This window comes from Pteropus medius, unplaced genomic scaffold (assembly GCF_902729225.1).
Source record: "Pteropus medius unplaced genomic scaffold, Ma_sr-lr_union100, whole genome shotgun sequence".
In the NCBI taxonomy this organism is placed as follows: Eukaryota; Metazoa; Chordata; class Mammalia; order Chiroptera; family Pteropodidae; genus Pteropus; species Pteropus medius.
In genome coordinates, this window is record NW_024349800.1 from 42,358,562 (window position 1) to 42,374,834 (window position 16,273).

The window sequence follows — 16,273 nt, forward strand, 5'->3', positions numbered from 1 at the left end:
ATCTTGCTTTCTTTATCTTGGACCGAATCCTATTCTAGTCAAGATTTCCTCCCATTCTAGTATTGGAAATAGAGCAAAGACTAACAGAGAGGTGCACATTCCACCCAAGCCATTTTCTGCAATTGCTTTTTCCCTATTTTACTGGATTTCACTTTCCAGCAGGGCCCTTTCCCGTCAGTCCTCAGACCTCATGTTCCCCCTGGGCTTTACCCTGTCCCCCACCAGTAGGAATCCATGGCTGACCTGGCAGCCTATTTGTTGCACTTAGTTAGGGTTAAGTTACATGAGCTTTATTCATATAGCTTTTTCTTTAATACGTTTCTCTAAAGCTGAGCTTGCTCTATCCAAAGCCATTCAAAATTATCTTCTGCCAAAATCATCTTCTACCAGAAGGTGGCGGGGAGGGAGGAGGAGGGATGTAGATGGGGTAAAAGGGGTCAAATATGTGGTGACATTAAATAATTAAAAATTTTTTTAAGTGAATTAGTTAAAAAAAAAAATCGTTTTTTCTCTCATATTATAAATCCCTAACCTTCTAAATCTACATTCTCAAAGTCTCTTTATTAGCTCCCCTTTTCTTGTCAGATTTTATTTCTCATCCTTAGATAACTGATTTTTTCCAACTCTTCTGCTCACACCTTTATTTTGCTGTTCCTGGAATTTCTCTTTTCCTGGCCCCTTTTCTGCTCCACATCTGCACATTTTCTGCAAGCCACCTAAATGCTCTCTTAGAATACCTTCTCACTTCTCATCTGGCACACCAGCTCTCTGAGCTATTAAAATTCGGGAAATTTCCCAACCACCCCTATGCACTCTAGAGCCAACAGTGACAACATCACCACCCTTGTCGGGAGACAGTTCTATGGACTCAAAAGAAACATTATTTAATTGATCGGGGCTTTGACGGTTATGTTGCAATGACATAATAAATGCCTTACTTCAGCTACCTTATGAACTAGGAAGGTACAACAGCTGCATTCCTAATTAAACAACCTTCCTGGGATAACCCAAGAATCCGATCACCATTTATAACATTCTCTGTTTGGGAAAATGAGGCCTTCATTCTAAATAACCACAAATAAACTTTGAAACGTGACTAGTTCACACCTGGCATCTGTAAACATTGTAGTCATTTCCCACCCACATGCAAGCTTCACTTTTTGTAAGAAGCCGAAGCTTTTCTGTTTCAAAGACCTGGATAGACCCAGAAGATACGTATTACTGCAGACTGGAGGAAGCCTACTTGCTGATGATAATGACAATAAAACATTTGTTTTTGTATATTTTCACCTTTTAATCACATCTATGTTTCAAAACCACCCTTAAGATTTTTAGAATAAATAGCGCAGATTTGGGCAAAGAGCAACTATTTAGAGAGAGGGGACCGAGGCTAGGTAGCCTGGCTCTGCTGTGTATTAGACGTTTCTCTGGCCAAGTCACTTAATTCTTCCAAGCCTCAGTTTCCCTAACAGTAAAACAAGAGTAGTAACAACAATATCCTCCCTATTAAATTTTATGATTCTTCAGTAAGGCATGGCAGCAAGATAAGTTATGAGCAGGGGTGGTGTTGCTGAGGCAGGTTGGGGCTAGGGTGAGCACAGAAATTCTAATAAGCAGGTAGGGTAGGGCAATGAAAGGAATTAAGAAATATTTGGACACAATACAGGCAAACACCAGGTTAGAAGGCAAAAGTAGCAGGATATCCTCACTCGTGGTCTGAGCCTAGTGAACAAAATGGAGTGGGTGGTATTCACCATCCCAGTATTTCATGGGGGGGGGTGGGGTGGGGGAGTCTTTACCAAAGCCAGTTGCTATCCCTTAGGAAGAGAACACAGCATTAAAAATTACAGAAAGATAGACTAGAAACCTAGAATGGGAATCCAAGGGAAGCCTTATTCTATGAAATGAGGACAGAGAACACTTGGAAATAGGTGGCTATCGTGATACTCTAGGGTGGCTTAACCACCATTTAAGACAAATCAATTCCAGCGATCATCCCTGAAACCCCATGCAGCAGCGAAAGAACCTTGGAGCATGACACTGAAGTGCACACATTATCAGGGCAAGGTACAGGTTACAGGAATGTACGTTAAGTGAGCAGAGGGTGGTTTCACACACACACACACACACACACACACACACACACACACACACACACACAAACTTTCCAGTAGCATTAAGAATCAATTATCAGTTAAATCAGTCCATTGGGACTCGGTGCTTGGCCAGGTGCTCACTCCCAGAGCAGCTGAATCCTTCTCACTGCCTTGTGGCCACCGGTCTCTTTGCTCCTATCAGTTACTCTGTAAATGCTGGGTGCCAGGGTGGCAGGGTCTGGGGAAGGGGTGGCAGGCACCACGTCCGGCCACGAGGGTGGCAAGAAGAAGCCCCTGAAACAGCCCAAGAAGCAGGCCAAGGAGATGGACGAGGAAGATAAGGTGTTCAAGCAGAAGCAGAAAGAGGAGCAGAAGAAACTTGAGGAGTTAAAAGCAAAGGCCACGAGGAAGGGCCCCCTGGCCACAGGTGGAATTAAGAAATCTGGCAAAAAATGAGCCCTTCCTTGTGCCTGGGGCAATGGCGATACTTAATTCCATTCTGGTTTTAACATTCGGATTCCCTGCCGTAACATCTGTTGCCACCTATAGCTAGAACGAAGTTGTTTTGGAGACTGTTGTACATGTGAGAATAAACTTTTGTAAAAAAAAATTTTAAAAAAATACAGCAGGTACTCAGAAAGTGTCAGATGAGTGCCTGGACAAAGGGTGAATAATGAATGCAACAAGTTTAAGTCCACGCATGACAAGCGGGGATTCAGGTGCAGTAGCCTTTTGTACAAAGAGGAGGCTGCACTTTTTCTCTCATGTAAAGGAACAGTAAGGATGTTGTCTCATCCTTCATAATGAAGTCTGCAGACATCCTTAGTTCTCTGCTCTCTGCACTTTGGAAGATAGAATGAAGCCATCAAGCACATTTTAAGAGCTATGTAGGAAAAGACAAACAAGCTTAGAAGAAGTCTAAAAACTGAGAAGCCAATTACCAACAAGTTCAGAGTTCCTATTTAAGGCCAGTCAAAACCAGTAAACAAATGACAACAACAACAAAAATGTGTTAGGCAGAGTTAACCACTTAGTTAATACTTTAATATCCATTTGACATCAACAACAGATTTATCAGTCTTGATATATCTCCTTTGCAATGCATTTGCGGAGAAGTGTAATATGGGATGGAATTCAAGGTGTCTGATCCTGGCTTACTGGTGATTGTGTGAGGAATGTGAACTGGACTGGTGAGTTTGCCGCTGAGCTCTATGGGACCCAAACCTGCGAGTGTGCCTCAGTGAGTCCTCATCTCCAGAGAGGCATGTGGACCTGCGCTTCCTAGGAGCTCATTTCCAGCAACAGGACTTTCACATCTCCTAATTAGGTGATATTCGATGTTCACAGGCTGGTGATGGATGAGATACTGAAGTGTAATCACAACTGATATTATTCATGTCCCAGGAATGTGAGGCCAAGCCTGCTCTGCTAACTCCAGCAGAAAACAATGGTGCAGTTGACAAGTAGCCCTTTTACATTTCAGAGTCTGGTCTGAATTTATGCCTTCTGTTTGCTCATGATTGCAGAACAGGTATCAAGAGAGGAGAAATAAACATGATGTAAGTTTCATTTCCTGATTGTTTGTGGCTTAGCAAGACATATAAGACTGGCACAGTCTGCCTGTTAGAATAACCAGAAATGAAGCCAGCTGGGCAGCCTCTGCATCTGCCGTGAGATGTTTGGTTGCCTAGAGGCCCAAGTAACCACAGAAAGGGTAATTAACTTAACAGGTGTCATGCCAGGCATTGTGCTAAAGTAAAAGATGGAGGTAAGCTGCCTATTCTGAAATGGGTAGCTGTCAGGTGAAAAAGACAAAACATGCCAGCAACTAATGGAAGTCAGATGTTACCCAGGACTTTAATAAAGGAATAAATAGAGGGAAGATTAACCCTGACTAAAGGGAGGAGGGCTACCAAAAGGGAGTCTTGAAGGATGAGTAAGAGTGCGTGAAGGGGGAGCACATTCCAGGAGATAAGAAATGGAATGGAGCCATGAGCAAGGAGCTGTAATAACACAGAGGAGGGATAGTAGCCCAGGAGATAGAACCTCACTTCCTACAGGGAAAGTGAGGCTGGAAGGGTATGAGGTGATAGTCAGATGGAGGGCAGAAAGAAGCACATTCCAAAAAGAAAAGACAGCACTTGCCACACCGAGAGGTGAAAGACCATGGCAGTTTTGATTACCACCAGTAACTCAATAAGTTTGGAACCTGAGGATGGTTTAGAAGATGAAGTGGGAAAGTAGGCAAAGTCCAGTCCATGAGAATTTTTTGCCTGTTTGTTTTAGTCAGCTAAGTACTTTCTATTTTATCCTGATGGCTATGAGAAGCCACATAAAGTGGTCCAATCAATTTGACTTGGTGACTAACTGGATCTGGGGAAAAGGTATAAAAGGAGCCTTTTATACTTTTATTTTTTATTTTATTTATTTAGTGTGTGTGACATAATTTTTTTTAATTAATTAATTAATTAATTAATTTTTATGGTGACATTGGTTAACAAAATCCAATATGTTTCAGCTGTACACTTTAACAGTAAGGCATATATATTTACACTGTGTGTTCACTTCCCATAGTTAGATTTCTTTCTGTCACCACATATTTGACCCCCTTTACCCATCTACCTCTCCCCTCCCCCTCTGGACTTTTATAATTTTAAACCAGAAATATAACTGACAGGCAAATAGCCTCATGTGATCTCATTGATTTTACTGGGCAGGAGGAAAAAAAATGGAATATTTCTCCTATCTGCTTAGTAACACTATTTTCCAATAATCACCCTCTACTTTGTTTCCTTATTTGTTCAAACGTTATCTCCTCAATTAGACTATCAGTTCCTCCAAGGAAGATTAGAAAGATTCATGTCTAATTCAACTTTGTGTTATTCACACTTTCTAGCACTGATCTTACACATATTAACCATTCTCTAAACATGTGTTGAATGAATGGAAAACACAGATTTGTGTGAAGGAGAGGGGAAGAGAGGTGGTGCCAGGGTTAGTATTTAAACCAAGAGAAATCCTTCAACTACTTACTATGTGGAGAGGTTACTTTCCCTGTCATCCTGCACGTCCTCCAGGCAGTTATGACCACCAGAGGCCATCAGAATAGACTTCAGAACATCCCCACTGCCCATTTTTTTAGGGGTGGGGGGACAATAAAGTCTATATAATTTCTAGAAGATTCCAAAGACAGCCAGATATACACTTGCCAGTATAGGGCTAAAGTGAGAGGAGTTTCTTGTCAACATTTCAAGATATCCACTCACCTATTTATTGATACCTACGAGTTTAGGCTCACCAGGATTCTCTCAAGTCATCCATTTCCAGACCGTGTTCCAAAGCCAGCAGTATTTTGTATATTGAAGTTATATAGCAATATAGACTATAGCTGAAATTAAAGCATAACACACGACATTTAGTTGTCATGTCTTTTTAGGCTCTTCTTCACTGCGACACATTCTAAGGCTTTCCTTGATTTTGATGACCTTAGCAGTTTTGAGGAGTACAGATGAAGTATTTTGTAGAACACCTCTCTATTAGGAATTGTGCGATGTTTTTCCTGTGATCAGAACATGGCTATGAGTTTGGGGGGTGAGGGAGGGAGTACCACAGAGGTAAAATGCCCCTCTCATCACATCATATCAAGGCTGCATACTATCAACATGATTTATGATGTTGATGTTGACCTTGATTACCTACCTGAAGTAGTGTTTGTCAAGATTCTCCATCATAAAGTTACTTTTCCCCTACCTTTTCCTGTTATATTCTTGGAAAGGAAATCACTTTATGCAGCCCACAATTAAGAAGTGGGGAGTTATAATCTATGTCTTTGACAGCAAAATAGTTACATAAGTTATTTGGAATTCTTCTGCAAAGGAGATTTGCTATTGTTCCCCATTTATTTATTTATTCAATCATTTATTTATAACAGTATAGATTCATGAATATTTATTTTATGCTTTGGGTTAAAACCCAATACTACTTTATTTTGTTGCTCAAATTGTTCTAGCTTTGACCATCAAGAGCTTTTCAGTTGGCTTTTGTGTCCCTGAAAATACTTCAGTCATTGTGGGGTTTCATTGAGTGCTTCTTTACTTTTTGGAATTACAAGATGTTCAGGCTCATCTTGTATATTTCTTCCCCAAGTCCTAGAATCAGATATTTCTCCAAGTAGCTCTGGTTCGTTCACTGGAGATTGGTATTGGAGACCAGCATCTGGGTGTGCTGGATGCTCCTGGGGCACTGTTGCTTCTAGGTTTTCTCAGGTGGCAGAGAAAGAATACGCATGAGTGCATATTAACCCATGTATGTACACATGTATCTATAAATATTTCCGTCTAAAAACTATCTGTACCTGTATTAGGCTAAATATGGGTTCATACTCATGTCTCTGACTCTAACCCAGTACCACATGAATTATTCTAGCCTTTTCCCCTTGCTTGTCTACATCTTATTCCTTACAATGAGAAACATGGCTTCCATCCTTCACCAGCCATACATTACTTCATTGCTCAATTCCGGTGTACTGTAGAATGCTTACATAATTGTTAGCCCATGATTTTGTAGAAAATAATTTTATAAACTAGAGTACTTATATACAATTTCTTTTGCCTTTAATTTTATAGACTCCATTTATTTCCAGATTTACATAGGTCAGCACTTTTCTCCTACCCTTTCTCCCCCTATCAATAAGAGTGTTCATGAATTTATAATACAGTTAGATTCTTTTGTCATATTTTGCACTCCATCCTGGAATCCTACAACCTCCTGAAGGATTTTTAAAATATGCATAATTAAGGCTCACTCTTTGTGCTATAAAGTTTTCTGGGTTTTGATAAGTGTAGGGTATCGTGGATCTACCATTTTTACAGCACATTAAAGAATAGTTTCACCACCGTTAAAAACAGATTTAGCTAGACAACTTTTCTCTCATCCCAAGTCCCAGGCAATCATTAATCTATTTACCATCTCTATAAGAGTTTTGCCTTTTCCAAGACGTCATATAAGCAGAATTATATAGTATGCAGCCTTTTAAGACTGGCTTCTTTCATTTAGCAATGTGCATTTAAGATTCCTCTATATCTTTGTGTGGTTTGATAGCTCATTCTGCTACATGAATGTACCACGGTTTCTTTAGCCATTCACTGATTAAAAGTTGCTCCTAGTTTTTGGCAATTATCAATGTAACTGCTATAAATATTCTCATGCTGGTTTTTGTGTGGAAATAAGTTTTCAACTCAGTTAGGTGAATACTTAGGAGTGTGATCGCTAGGTCCTATGGTAAGACTATGTTTAACTTTGTAAGAAACTGCCGAACCATTTTCCAAAGTTGATGTTACCATTTTGAATACACACCAGCAATTCGATGAGAGTTCTAGTTGCTCCACATCCTTGCCAACAAATAGCATTGTCAGGATTTGGGGATTTTAACCACTCTAATAGGTGAATGATAGTATCTCGTTGTTTGACTACTTTCAAAAATATTAAGTTTGTCAGCAATGGCGAGTAAAACTTAAAAACTAAACAAGAAATCTGAGTCACTGGTATTGAGAATAGTTCTTAAATAACTCAGGCTACAAAAGAGGTGTGTCTTTTTGGGGTCATATCAGAAATGGGGTGTAGAAACTATCAATTTGTTTCCTATATTTAACTTTAGCTCCTATGTTCTCCCTCCTCAAAAAACAGAGAGAGAAAGATAAAAGAGATGTGTGTCCTAATGCTTTATATAACATAAATGAGAGAGACGGAGAGACAGAGACAGAGAAAGAGAGATGCATAAAGTAATCTTCAGAACAGAGGAGAATATTGATTCTAAACCAAAATGAAAAACATGCTCAAAACTGGAAGAGAGGGGTGTCATCTGGGTAGAGGGGACAATCCTAGAAACCCTGACAGCTCCTTTTTCTAAGAGTATCTGGGATTTGTGTTAATCAAGTGTAGTACAACATATAGACATGGAAAAGACTATCACAAAAGAAGATTTTACGGTCATAGGTCCCTGGAAACAGGAGGCACTGCACATGACATAGGACCACATGAAGATGCACCAGGGCCCATTCTAAGGAAGAAGCAAGGGGAAAACATGAGCAAGAGACTATACCATGGTTTCCTTGGGAAAGGCAAGACAGGGTAAGCAGGTTTAGGATTGGCCAGTTTGAATAATTTCTGTGGGCTCTGGGGCATGGTGGGAAGGGGCGTCTCTTGTTTGTTATCTGGCCTTCAGCTCATTAGGGCAGGGGGATAGTGGGTTCCCATGGGGCAGGATGTGAATAGCAGGGGTAGGGGCAGAGTGTTTGTAAAAATTCTCTGCACTTTCTGTACTTTCTGGTATGAAATTTTGTTATGAACTTAACACTACTCTAAAAAATAAAGAAAAAAATTAACAAATATGGTTTTTAATTGAATAGAATTTTCTGCACAAACCCTCACATGAAATCTGGTTATAACTTCCACCTTTGAGTTTTTTACAATCCCCCATTTCCTTCATAGCTAACTAGGTCATTGGCCTGACAAGGGAAAATAAAGCAATTAAGGAAGAGAATGGTGTCTTAGACTTGGTCATTCCTCCATCCTAATCCTTATATATGAATATTTCATGACAGCATAAACCACAGAGTAGGCAGCCCACCTCCCAAGCAATGTTGACTATACACCAGGTGGTATAAAACTTTGATTAGCCAGAACACTATGCTAAAGGACTAGGGTTCTAGTTCATTGGTTCCATGGCTCCTGAGTGTACCCTCCCTCCCAGACCTGCCTTCCTTGGAAGAAGGCACAGCATTCCCTGAGGATGGCAGTGTTCACCCATTGTTTCAGTCCTGCGTGTGTGCTTCTGGGGTCGATTGCTAAAGAAATAAATGTTAGAATCCATTGTAAGTGCTGCTGGCAATGGACAAATATCCAGAGGAGCTAGGGCTCTGAGCTGAAATATGGAAGACAAAAAGTCCCTTACAGTGGGAGAGAAAGGAGGAGAAAGAGCGAAGAAGAGAAGGTCAGAGAAGGCCGGAGATGAACCTCAGATCCTTCACCACCATAAATTCAAGTGAAATTTTGTTGTGAACTTAACACTACTCTAAAAAATAAAGAAAAAAATTAACAAATATGGTTTTTAATTGAATCGAATTTTCAAGTGCTGGATCCTCACTGGCACCCTCCGTGGAGGCTGTTTACTGGGTCGTGAAGATCTGTGCCCAGTGTAGGTGCATTCACACCACATGCCCCAGCCCTATGCAATAAAAAGTCCAATGATCACCTATAATAAGGCCTACTTTAAGTGCCATCTCTTCTGTCAGGCCATTCCCATCTCTCGAACCAGAAGCAGTCTCTCTACTTACTGATTATCTTGCCATGGTTTCAACACGTTTCTTGGAGCCTATGATAGTCAGGAAGGTGTTTCAAGAAACTCCGTGGTAAATGGGTGGAGGGCTAAGAGGGAAAGGGCTCCCCAATACAGCTCAGCCAGAACAGCTGTGTTTGTGCCTGTAACAGACATCAGCTCCTTACAGTTCCATTTAAAAAGGGAAAAACTTCAAAACCACTAATGTATAATGAAACATCACTATTTTGGACCATCCACTGCAGATAATCCAGATGGTCTCAATTTAGATACATGTTGTCTCATTGTCAGATAACATATCAGAATATGTGTCCCCATTTGGCATTTGGAAAACATCATGGAGTTGATGACATTTATCATATACTGTCTTGTAATAACACTTGTGCGCTTCTTTTATGATCTTTACAAATTTTAAACTGCATAAGTGTGGGAAGTGTATTCTCCTTTGCATCTTTTAGAGTAGCTGTCATAGTGCCTTACACTCTGGTGTTCAATAAATATACCTCGAATGACAATAAGAATGTTAGGTCATATTCACTAGCAAGCAGATTTGTGCAGAAGGTCCTAAGATGTACAACTTAATAGAATGAATGTGCAAAATTCTTATCTTTGCTTTCTAGACAGACCCACAATGAAAACCAATTTAAAGATGGGATTTTACAAACCAAAATGGAAGTCTTAGACCACTCTAGGAACAGAGATTTTAATAAAGGCCTGCAAAGGAGACAACTACCTCAGAAGCAGCTCAGCATTCAGTATTTACAGCATTTCTGGGTGAAGGTGCAAAGCTTAGGGTCACCACGTGTTGACTATTATCTGAGTGCCTTGTTTACATAACATGTCCTGCTCAGACAAGTGGCCAGACTACAGTCAGTCAGAGGCACCTAGATGTTTCTGGAGGGTTAAGATGAAGGCCTTTAGAATGCAGTTTCCACATTCAGTCAAGCAGGTTTGGAAAGAGAAGAGAAATATAGGTCAGCCCAAGAGGAGTGCCAACATTATTGGCCCAATTCCTTGGCACAGAGTGGGCACTCGATAAATATGTGTTGAATGTGTGAAATAGCTCTCTTTCCCTCCTGCTTCAACCTGTTCAGTCAGTAGTCAGGCAGCTCAAACCACTCTCAAGGCCACAAACATACCCATCTATTATTCTTCTTGAGGAAAATACCACAACCATAGTTTCTAGAGAATTGACAACAAAAACTAGTAGATGGGTTTCAGAGTATCCACCACACCTGGTGGGAGAAATGTGCTCGAGAGTCTGGACCAACAGCAGGCCAAGGGGCAGCTAAAGATCCTGGCCCTGAGCTTCAGTGACCTTGGGACCCTAAGCATAGGAGACTATTGTCAGATGTGGTTTTCAAACACCCTTACGAAATGTTCTCTATGACAGTCCTGGGTGTCCCCCACTGCATCTTTCATCGTTCTTTGTGTGAGCACAAATTAAGTGACCTGTAATAAACTCCTGGAAAGATGGTCTATCCTTCATGCACAGGGACTACTGACACTAGACAACACAATAAAGGTGGCACGAGAAAGGCAGAGATGGATGGGAGACCACCTAGGAATACCAGGTGCTGTAGGTATTAAAAAAATAAAGGAAGGAAAAAAGAAAAGAAAGGCAGAGACAGTGAAGACATATACCTGCAGGGTTTGAGTATGTTTTGTACATGTGTTGGGGGAAGGTATATGGGTACATGTCCTTCCTTTGTGCATGAATGAATGTAAGGGAGCAAAAGAAATGGGAGTATCATTGCAGCCCTGTCTTCCCCTCTTTTTTGATCTTGTTTCTCTCTAACCCAGAACATTAAGTGAAAAAATTGTCATAGCTCTACATGTTCGTTTTGACAGATACTAAATTAGATGAACAAGGAAACTTTGACAATTCAACAGTCTGGATTTGCTACCAGGTATACAAATGAAGAGGCTTCAGAGAAGGAATTAGTAGAGACTAAAATCTATGCAAACCAAGTTATTATTATCTGCATGACCCTTGAATGAATCACAGACCTTTCTCTAGTTCATTCATTAAAGGACTGTAGTATTCAGCAAATATATATCATGTGCCAGGTATCTATTCTAAGCACTGAGGATTCATTCATTCATTCATTAAACAAGTATTTATTAAGTCCTTACTATGTGCTAAGCACTGATGTAGTAGGATGTAGCAGTGAATAAAATAAGGCAGTTTCTGCCCTCATAGAGCTTATGCTCCAGTAGAATGGGGTGGAGGAGATAATAAAGAAATAAATATACAATATGTTGGGTGATAATTGTTATGAAGAATAAAGGAGATAAAAAGATAAAAAGGGCCATGGGTGATATTTTATATAGGTCGTCTGCAAGGCCTCCGGGGAGCTAACATTTAAGCAGAGGCCTGAAAAAAGCTAAAGAGGGAGACATACAGGTATCTAGAGAATGAGCACATGACAAGAATATAATAGGAATGACTCATTATACACGGAAGCATTTTAAGTTGCCGCAAATCCCTTCTGGAAAGAGGCGAAGAGTAAATCACTCAAAAGGGCCTTATCTACCAAACACGGACAAACAACAAAAGACAAACAAGAAATAAGATGAATGTTAAAGGGTAATTTAAAACATGGAGGCTATATAAAGTAATGTTATTTAATAGTCATTTGTTTCCAGTCCACAGTCAGGATCAAGTATGCATCTATATTTGAAGGTCTTATCCGCAAATAAAATTGGTGCTGCCTGTGTTCAAAAGCTAATTTAAATGCCAAAAGAGCCCAAAGATTTGGTGGTTACTGTGAGTGACTGGCTAACTTGCTCAGAACTACATGCTAGGACTCCTTCTACATGTGCACATAGTTTCATATATACTGTTTCCTGCTGCCTTTGATAAGGCAGAACTGAAATCTCCAAAGTAAGATGTGATCTGAAGTTCTTTATTTATAAGGAAGTCACTGCTTAGAAAATTCCTTAGCTTTTGGCAATTGTTCAACCAAATTCATTAGCAGAGGGTTAACTTTATTTCCTGGAGTGATGACATTCTAATTGGGTAGCAAGGAGGGGAATCCTCCAGCTTCAAGGACATACTCATTCAAACTGTTCTAACCTTCCATTTCTCCTTAAATCTAACTTAGGGGGATAATCGAGAACATGCGCACACAAATTCAGTCTGAATGTGGCATTTTGGAGGAAAACCCCAGCTGAGTACACATGGGTATGTTTCAGCTTCGACAGCAGAGAAATAGTTATGCATTATACATGGACTATAAAGACATTTTTTTGTAAGTTTTATTTTAAAATGTTTAAATTTTAGAACTAAAATGTTCCATGTGTTTAGTTTTTCTTGTTTGCTAGACTAGAAAAAAAAGTGGTTGAAAATTCAGTCTCAGCACACGTGTGGTATATTTCAGGAATGTTGCATATATTATTTCTGGAGCTATGGAGTTTGTGAACACAACTCTTACATTCATTGATAATTGTAGTCAAGGAGTCATTTATTCAATAAATATTTATCGATACCTACTATGTGCCAGGCCTCATTTTAGGTATGGAAGATACGATAGTTCACCAAGTCCACAGTTTAGAGAAAACGGACCACAAATGAATCTATAAATACATATAATGTCAGGTAATGAAGAAATTCTTCTTGCTTTAAGCAGGGAAAGGGAATGTGGGAAGGGCTGCTGTTTTAGAGAAATGGCCTCTTCTCTGAAGTCTCTTTTGAATAAAGACCTTCATGGAATCTTTTGGTTACCTGGGGAAGAAGAGGCGGGACATATGGAGTGCCTCAAGCACTGTTGGAATTCCTAGAAAAGCGTGAAGGCCATGTGCCCAGGGCTTAGTGAGTAAGAGGGAAAGCTACTAATGGGAAATGAGGTCTTACATGAAACCATATGTTCTAGGGCTCCTGGTGCCCCTGAAGTGGAAGGACCACTGAGTCCACAGTCCAGCTTCATTTTTTTGGATGTTCAAACGATGATGACAAATTGCAAGGAAAGCCTGTTATCAAACTACAGCTGCCTTACTCTACATAAAAATGGATATTTGTTGTTTTATCTCCTGGGTCCATTTACCTATGCATTTCTCCCACCTGAAATGCCCTTCTTGACTCCTCTCCCTATTCAATTTCTCACATATTTCAAAGCTTCATTTAAGCTCTGCCTCCTGTAAGAATCCTCCCCTAATTCCTCCGGCTGACATTGAGTAGCTCTTCTGCGACCGAAGATTTTTACAGAGGACTTCCTCGACATCGACAGATTGGTGTTCAGGGGAACCCTGAAATTGAATATGAAAGAGTTTATGTGTAATTCTCTGTGTGTATTTTCCTGACAAGAGTGTTCATAAGTCCCATGAGATTTTAAAATGAGTCTTTGCTTTAAAAAGATTGAGAACCACTGCTCTTGACCAGTGCTTCTCAAATATCAGATGTGCACATGAGCCATTTACATTTCATGAAATTGAAAATTCCAGTTCAGTGGCTTTGGAGCAAGGCTTGGTACTGCTGGTCCCAGGACCACGCTTGGTGGCAAGAGGCTAGAATATTTCTCATCAGCACTTGCTTGCATACACTGGTATGTTCTCTCCACCCATTAAGTAAGATTGCAGTATGAGTTTTCTGTGGTGGTAACAAATTCTCACCAACTTAATGTCTTACAGCACGGATACTGCTAACACTTGGCTCTTCTCCCACAGTCAGGACTAATAGAAAAATAGCCCACCATTGGATATGACAGATGCTTGCTCTTCAGATATTAGTGTAAAGTAGATCTGATTAAAATATCTTCTCTATATCCACTTTCTTAGTCTCACTTAGGCTTCTAAGGTTACCACCAATTTTTCAAGGCTATGCCTTTCTGTAATTCAGAGCAGAATCCCAGAACCCCTAAAATCATCCTAAAGCAAAGAGCTTCTCTCTCTGCCATACTAAAATCAAAATCCATCAAACCTAAAAGCCATCATAGTACAGGAAATGTATTTGTTTGAAAGAGTTTTCTCTCATTGAGATGTTCAGTACAAATAACACAGAGCATCAGAGAAGTCAGGATAAATCAAATCCACCAGGCCCTTGAAGGAGCGGGTTCTGGATAAATTGTTTAGAGCGCAGAAGCGAAGCCTTATAAAGGAAGGGCAGATAAGTAAAGTCTCTAGAAAGCGAGGAATGGTACAGAAAAGTGAAAATAGGGTTTTGGAATAAAATTGCTACCTCAAACAACCTGCCACTCTATGCTTGCACAAGCTGTAAAAAGGTTGGTCATGTGGAAATAAAGTGTTAACAGCAGCTAACAAAAGAGCAAATGAAAACAATTCTACACACAAGACATGTGTGTAAAGGATGTTTTTGTGTGTGCAAAAGGAATTTTTCATGTGGTATTTAATATACATACATACTATGTGCACTCATGAAAAGACCATGTGCAATGAAAAGTATGCATAAATATTTATAAAAATATGCTTATCTAAGTAGGCCAGTAACATTTAATATTTTTTCAATAAATTCATACATAAAATATATACATTAGTGCCAAACAGAACATATATTTTGAAATATGAACCCCAAGTAAAACTCTCAGGAATCTGGAGTAAAATCCAGGTCTCTGCCAAAGGAAACTTGGGAGCAACTGCCATTCGCAGGGAAGAAACAATGCCCTGTCTCTTATCTTCACGGATTGTTTTGCTTGTCAGATTTCTAACATCACTTCAGCTGAGTTTTGTGTGTGACTTCCAACCTCATGGCCATTTGACCTGCCAACTATTATTTTCTTTGAGGCTTTTAACACTCCACCCAAGTATTTTGCTTTCCAGAGCAGTTGTGTCCGTTTCCTTTTCACTTTACCTTAACGTCAGCCGTGGTTTACGACGTCGGCTAAACGTGCATCCTCTAAGGTTTCAGACAGACCCAAGGGAATTGCAGAGATAACCTAAAGCTGAGCCCTCTCTGGAAAGCCAAGGTTCCCTGGAGGGTCTCTGCTTTATGCCTAAATTTCCATCCAACCTGAGACGCCTGACCGGGAGCGCCCGACTCCGCTGGGTTCCATCCTCCTCCCCAGGCCGGTAGTTCGGGCTGGGACCTCACAGCCGGAAAACACCGCCCTTTCCTGTCGCCTACTCAAACCCCAGGCCAAAGACTCCAGGAGGAGGAGACGGAGACGGATTAAGAAAATTAATTAACCAGGTCCTGGCGCAGCCTCCGGGCGGAGGGGCGGGGCGTGCAGCCGCGGTCATCTGAATGACCGGCGGGCACAGGTGTCGCCAAGGACGGAATTTTACGTTCCCCGCAGGCAGCTGCGCTACTTGCGCCTCGTAGCGTGTCGGGCGCAGCCTCCACCTGTTTGCCCCAGCTTTAGTCAAGTCCCTTTTAGGGACCCGCGGGAAAGAAAACACCTCCCCATGGACTGGAAAAACCTGCAGCGTCGGCTGTTCGTGTGCCCGCTCGCTCAGCCGGCAGCCCTGGGCGTCTCCAGTGTGCCAAATCCATTCTCCGGGTTTTGGTGACAGCTCCAAGGGGAGCGAGCTGGAAACTGACAGAACACGACCCTCCCCCCAAGCCCGGGATCATAGTAGCCGGGGACCGCGGCCCCGCAGGGGCGGCGCGGTCTGGTGGCCTTGCTTCTCCGAGAGTCGCCCGCGGTGCCTCGCCGGGCTAGGTTGGCTTGTTGGGACGAGGAGAGGTGGGCGCACGAGGTTTAGCGTGAGTGTCAGGGATGCGGGTGGAGTCCCTTTGTCCTTGGGTACCCGGGCGCCAGCACCCCGGGGTCCCTCTTTGAACCGAGCATCCCCGTGACCTTTCTTTGTGCGGAGGGAAGCTGAACGCAGCTTCTCCGAGGAAAGCCACATCCCTAAAAGTGGCGCTGGGGCGGTAACAACAGGG

At 41.3% G+C, this 16,273-nt stretch overlaps 1 protein-coding gene and 1 long non-coding RNA gene across 4 annotated transcripts in view; one reads left to right on the forward strand and one right to left on the reverse strand.

The window, feature by feature from the left end:
* LOC120621772 (uncharacterized) overlaps window positions 1-15,806 on the reverse strand; it is a 72,057-nt gene extending 56,251 nt beyond the window's left edge. For all 3 annotated transcript variants that reach the window (XR_005658296.1, XR_005658295.1, XR_005658294.1), the window contains exons 1-2: window positions 15,239-15,806; window positions 5,363-5,484 (exon numbers count right to left, since the gene is read on the reverse strand). This is a non-coding gene — a long non-coding RNA (uncharacterized LOC120621772). The remainder of the gene's footprint in view (window positions 1-5,362; window positions 5,485-15,238) is intronic.
* Window positions 2,124-2,707, forward strand: LOC120621771 (translation machinery-associated protein 7). Its single transcript, XM_039887396.1, has one exon. It carries the CDS (start codon window positions 2,310-2,312, stop codon window positions 2,550-2,552), a length of 243 nt encoding a protein of 80 aa, XP_039743330.1. The 5' UTR covers window positions 2,124-2,309; the 3' UTR covers window positions 2,553-2,707.
* Window positions 15,807-16,273: the final 467 nt, after the last annotated feature.

Excerpts from the sequence above, each read along its gene's own strand:
- LOC120621771 (XM_039887396.1), top strand. The coding sequence starts at position 2,310 with ATGCTGGGTGCCAGGGTGGCAGGGTCTGGGGAAGGGGTGGCAGGCACC.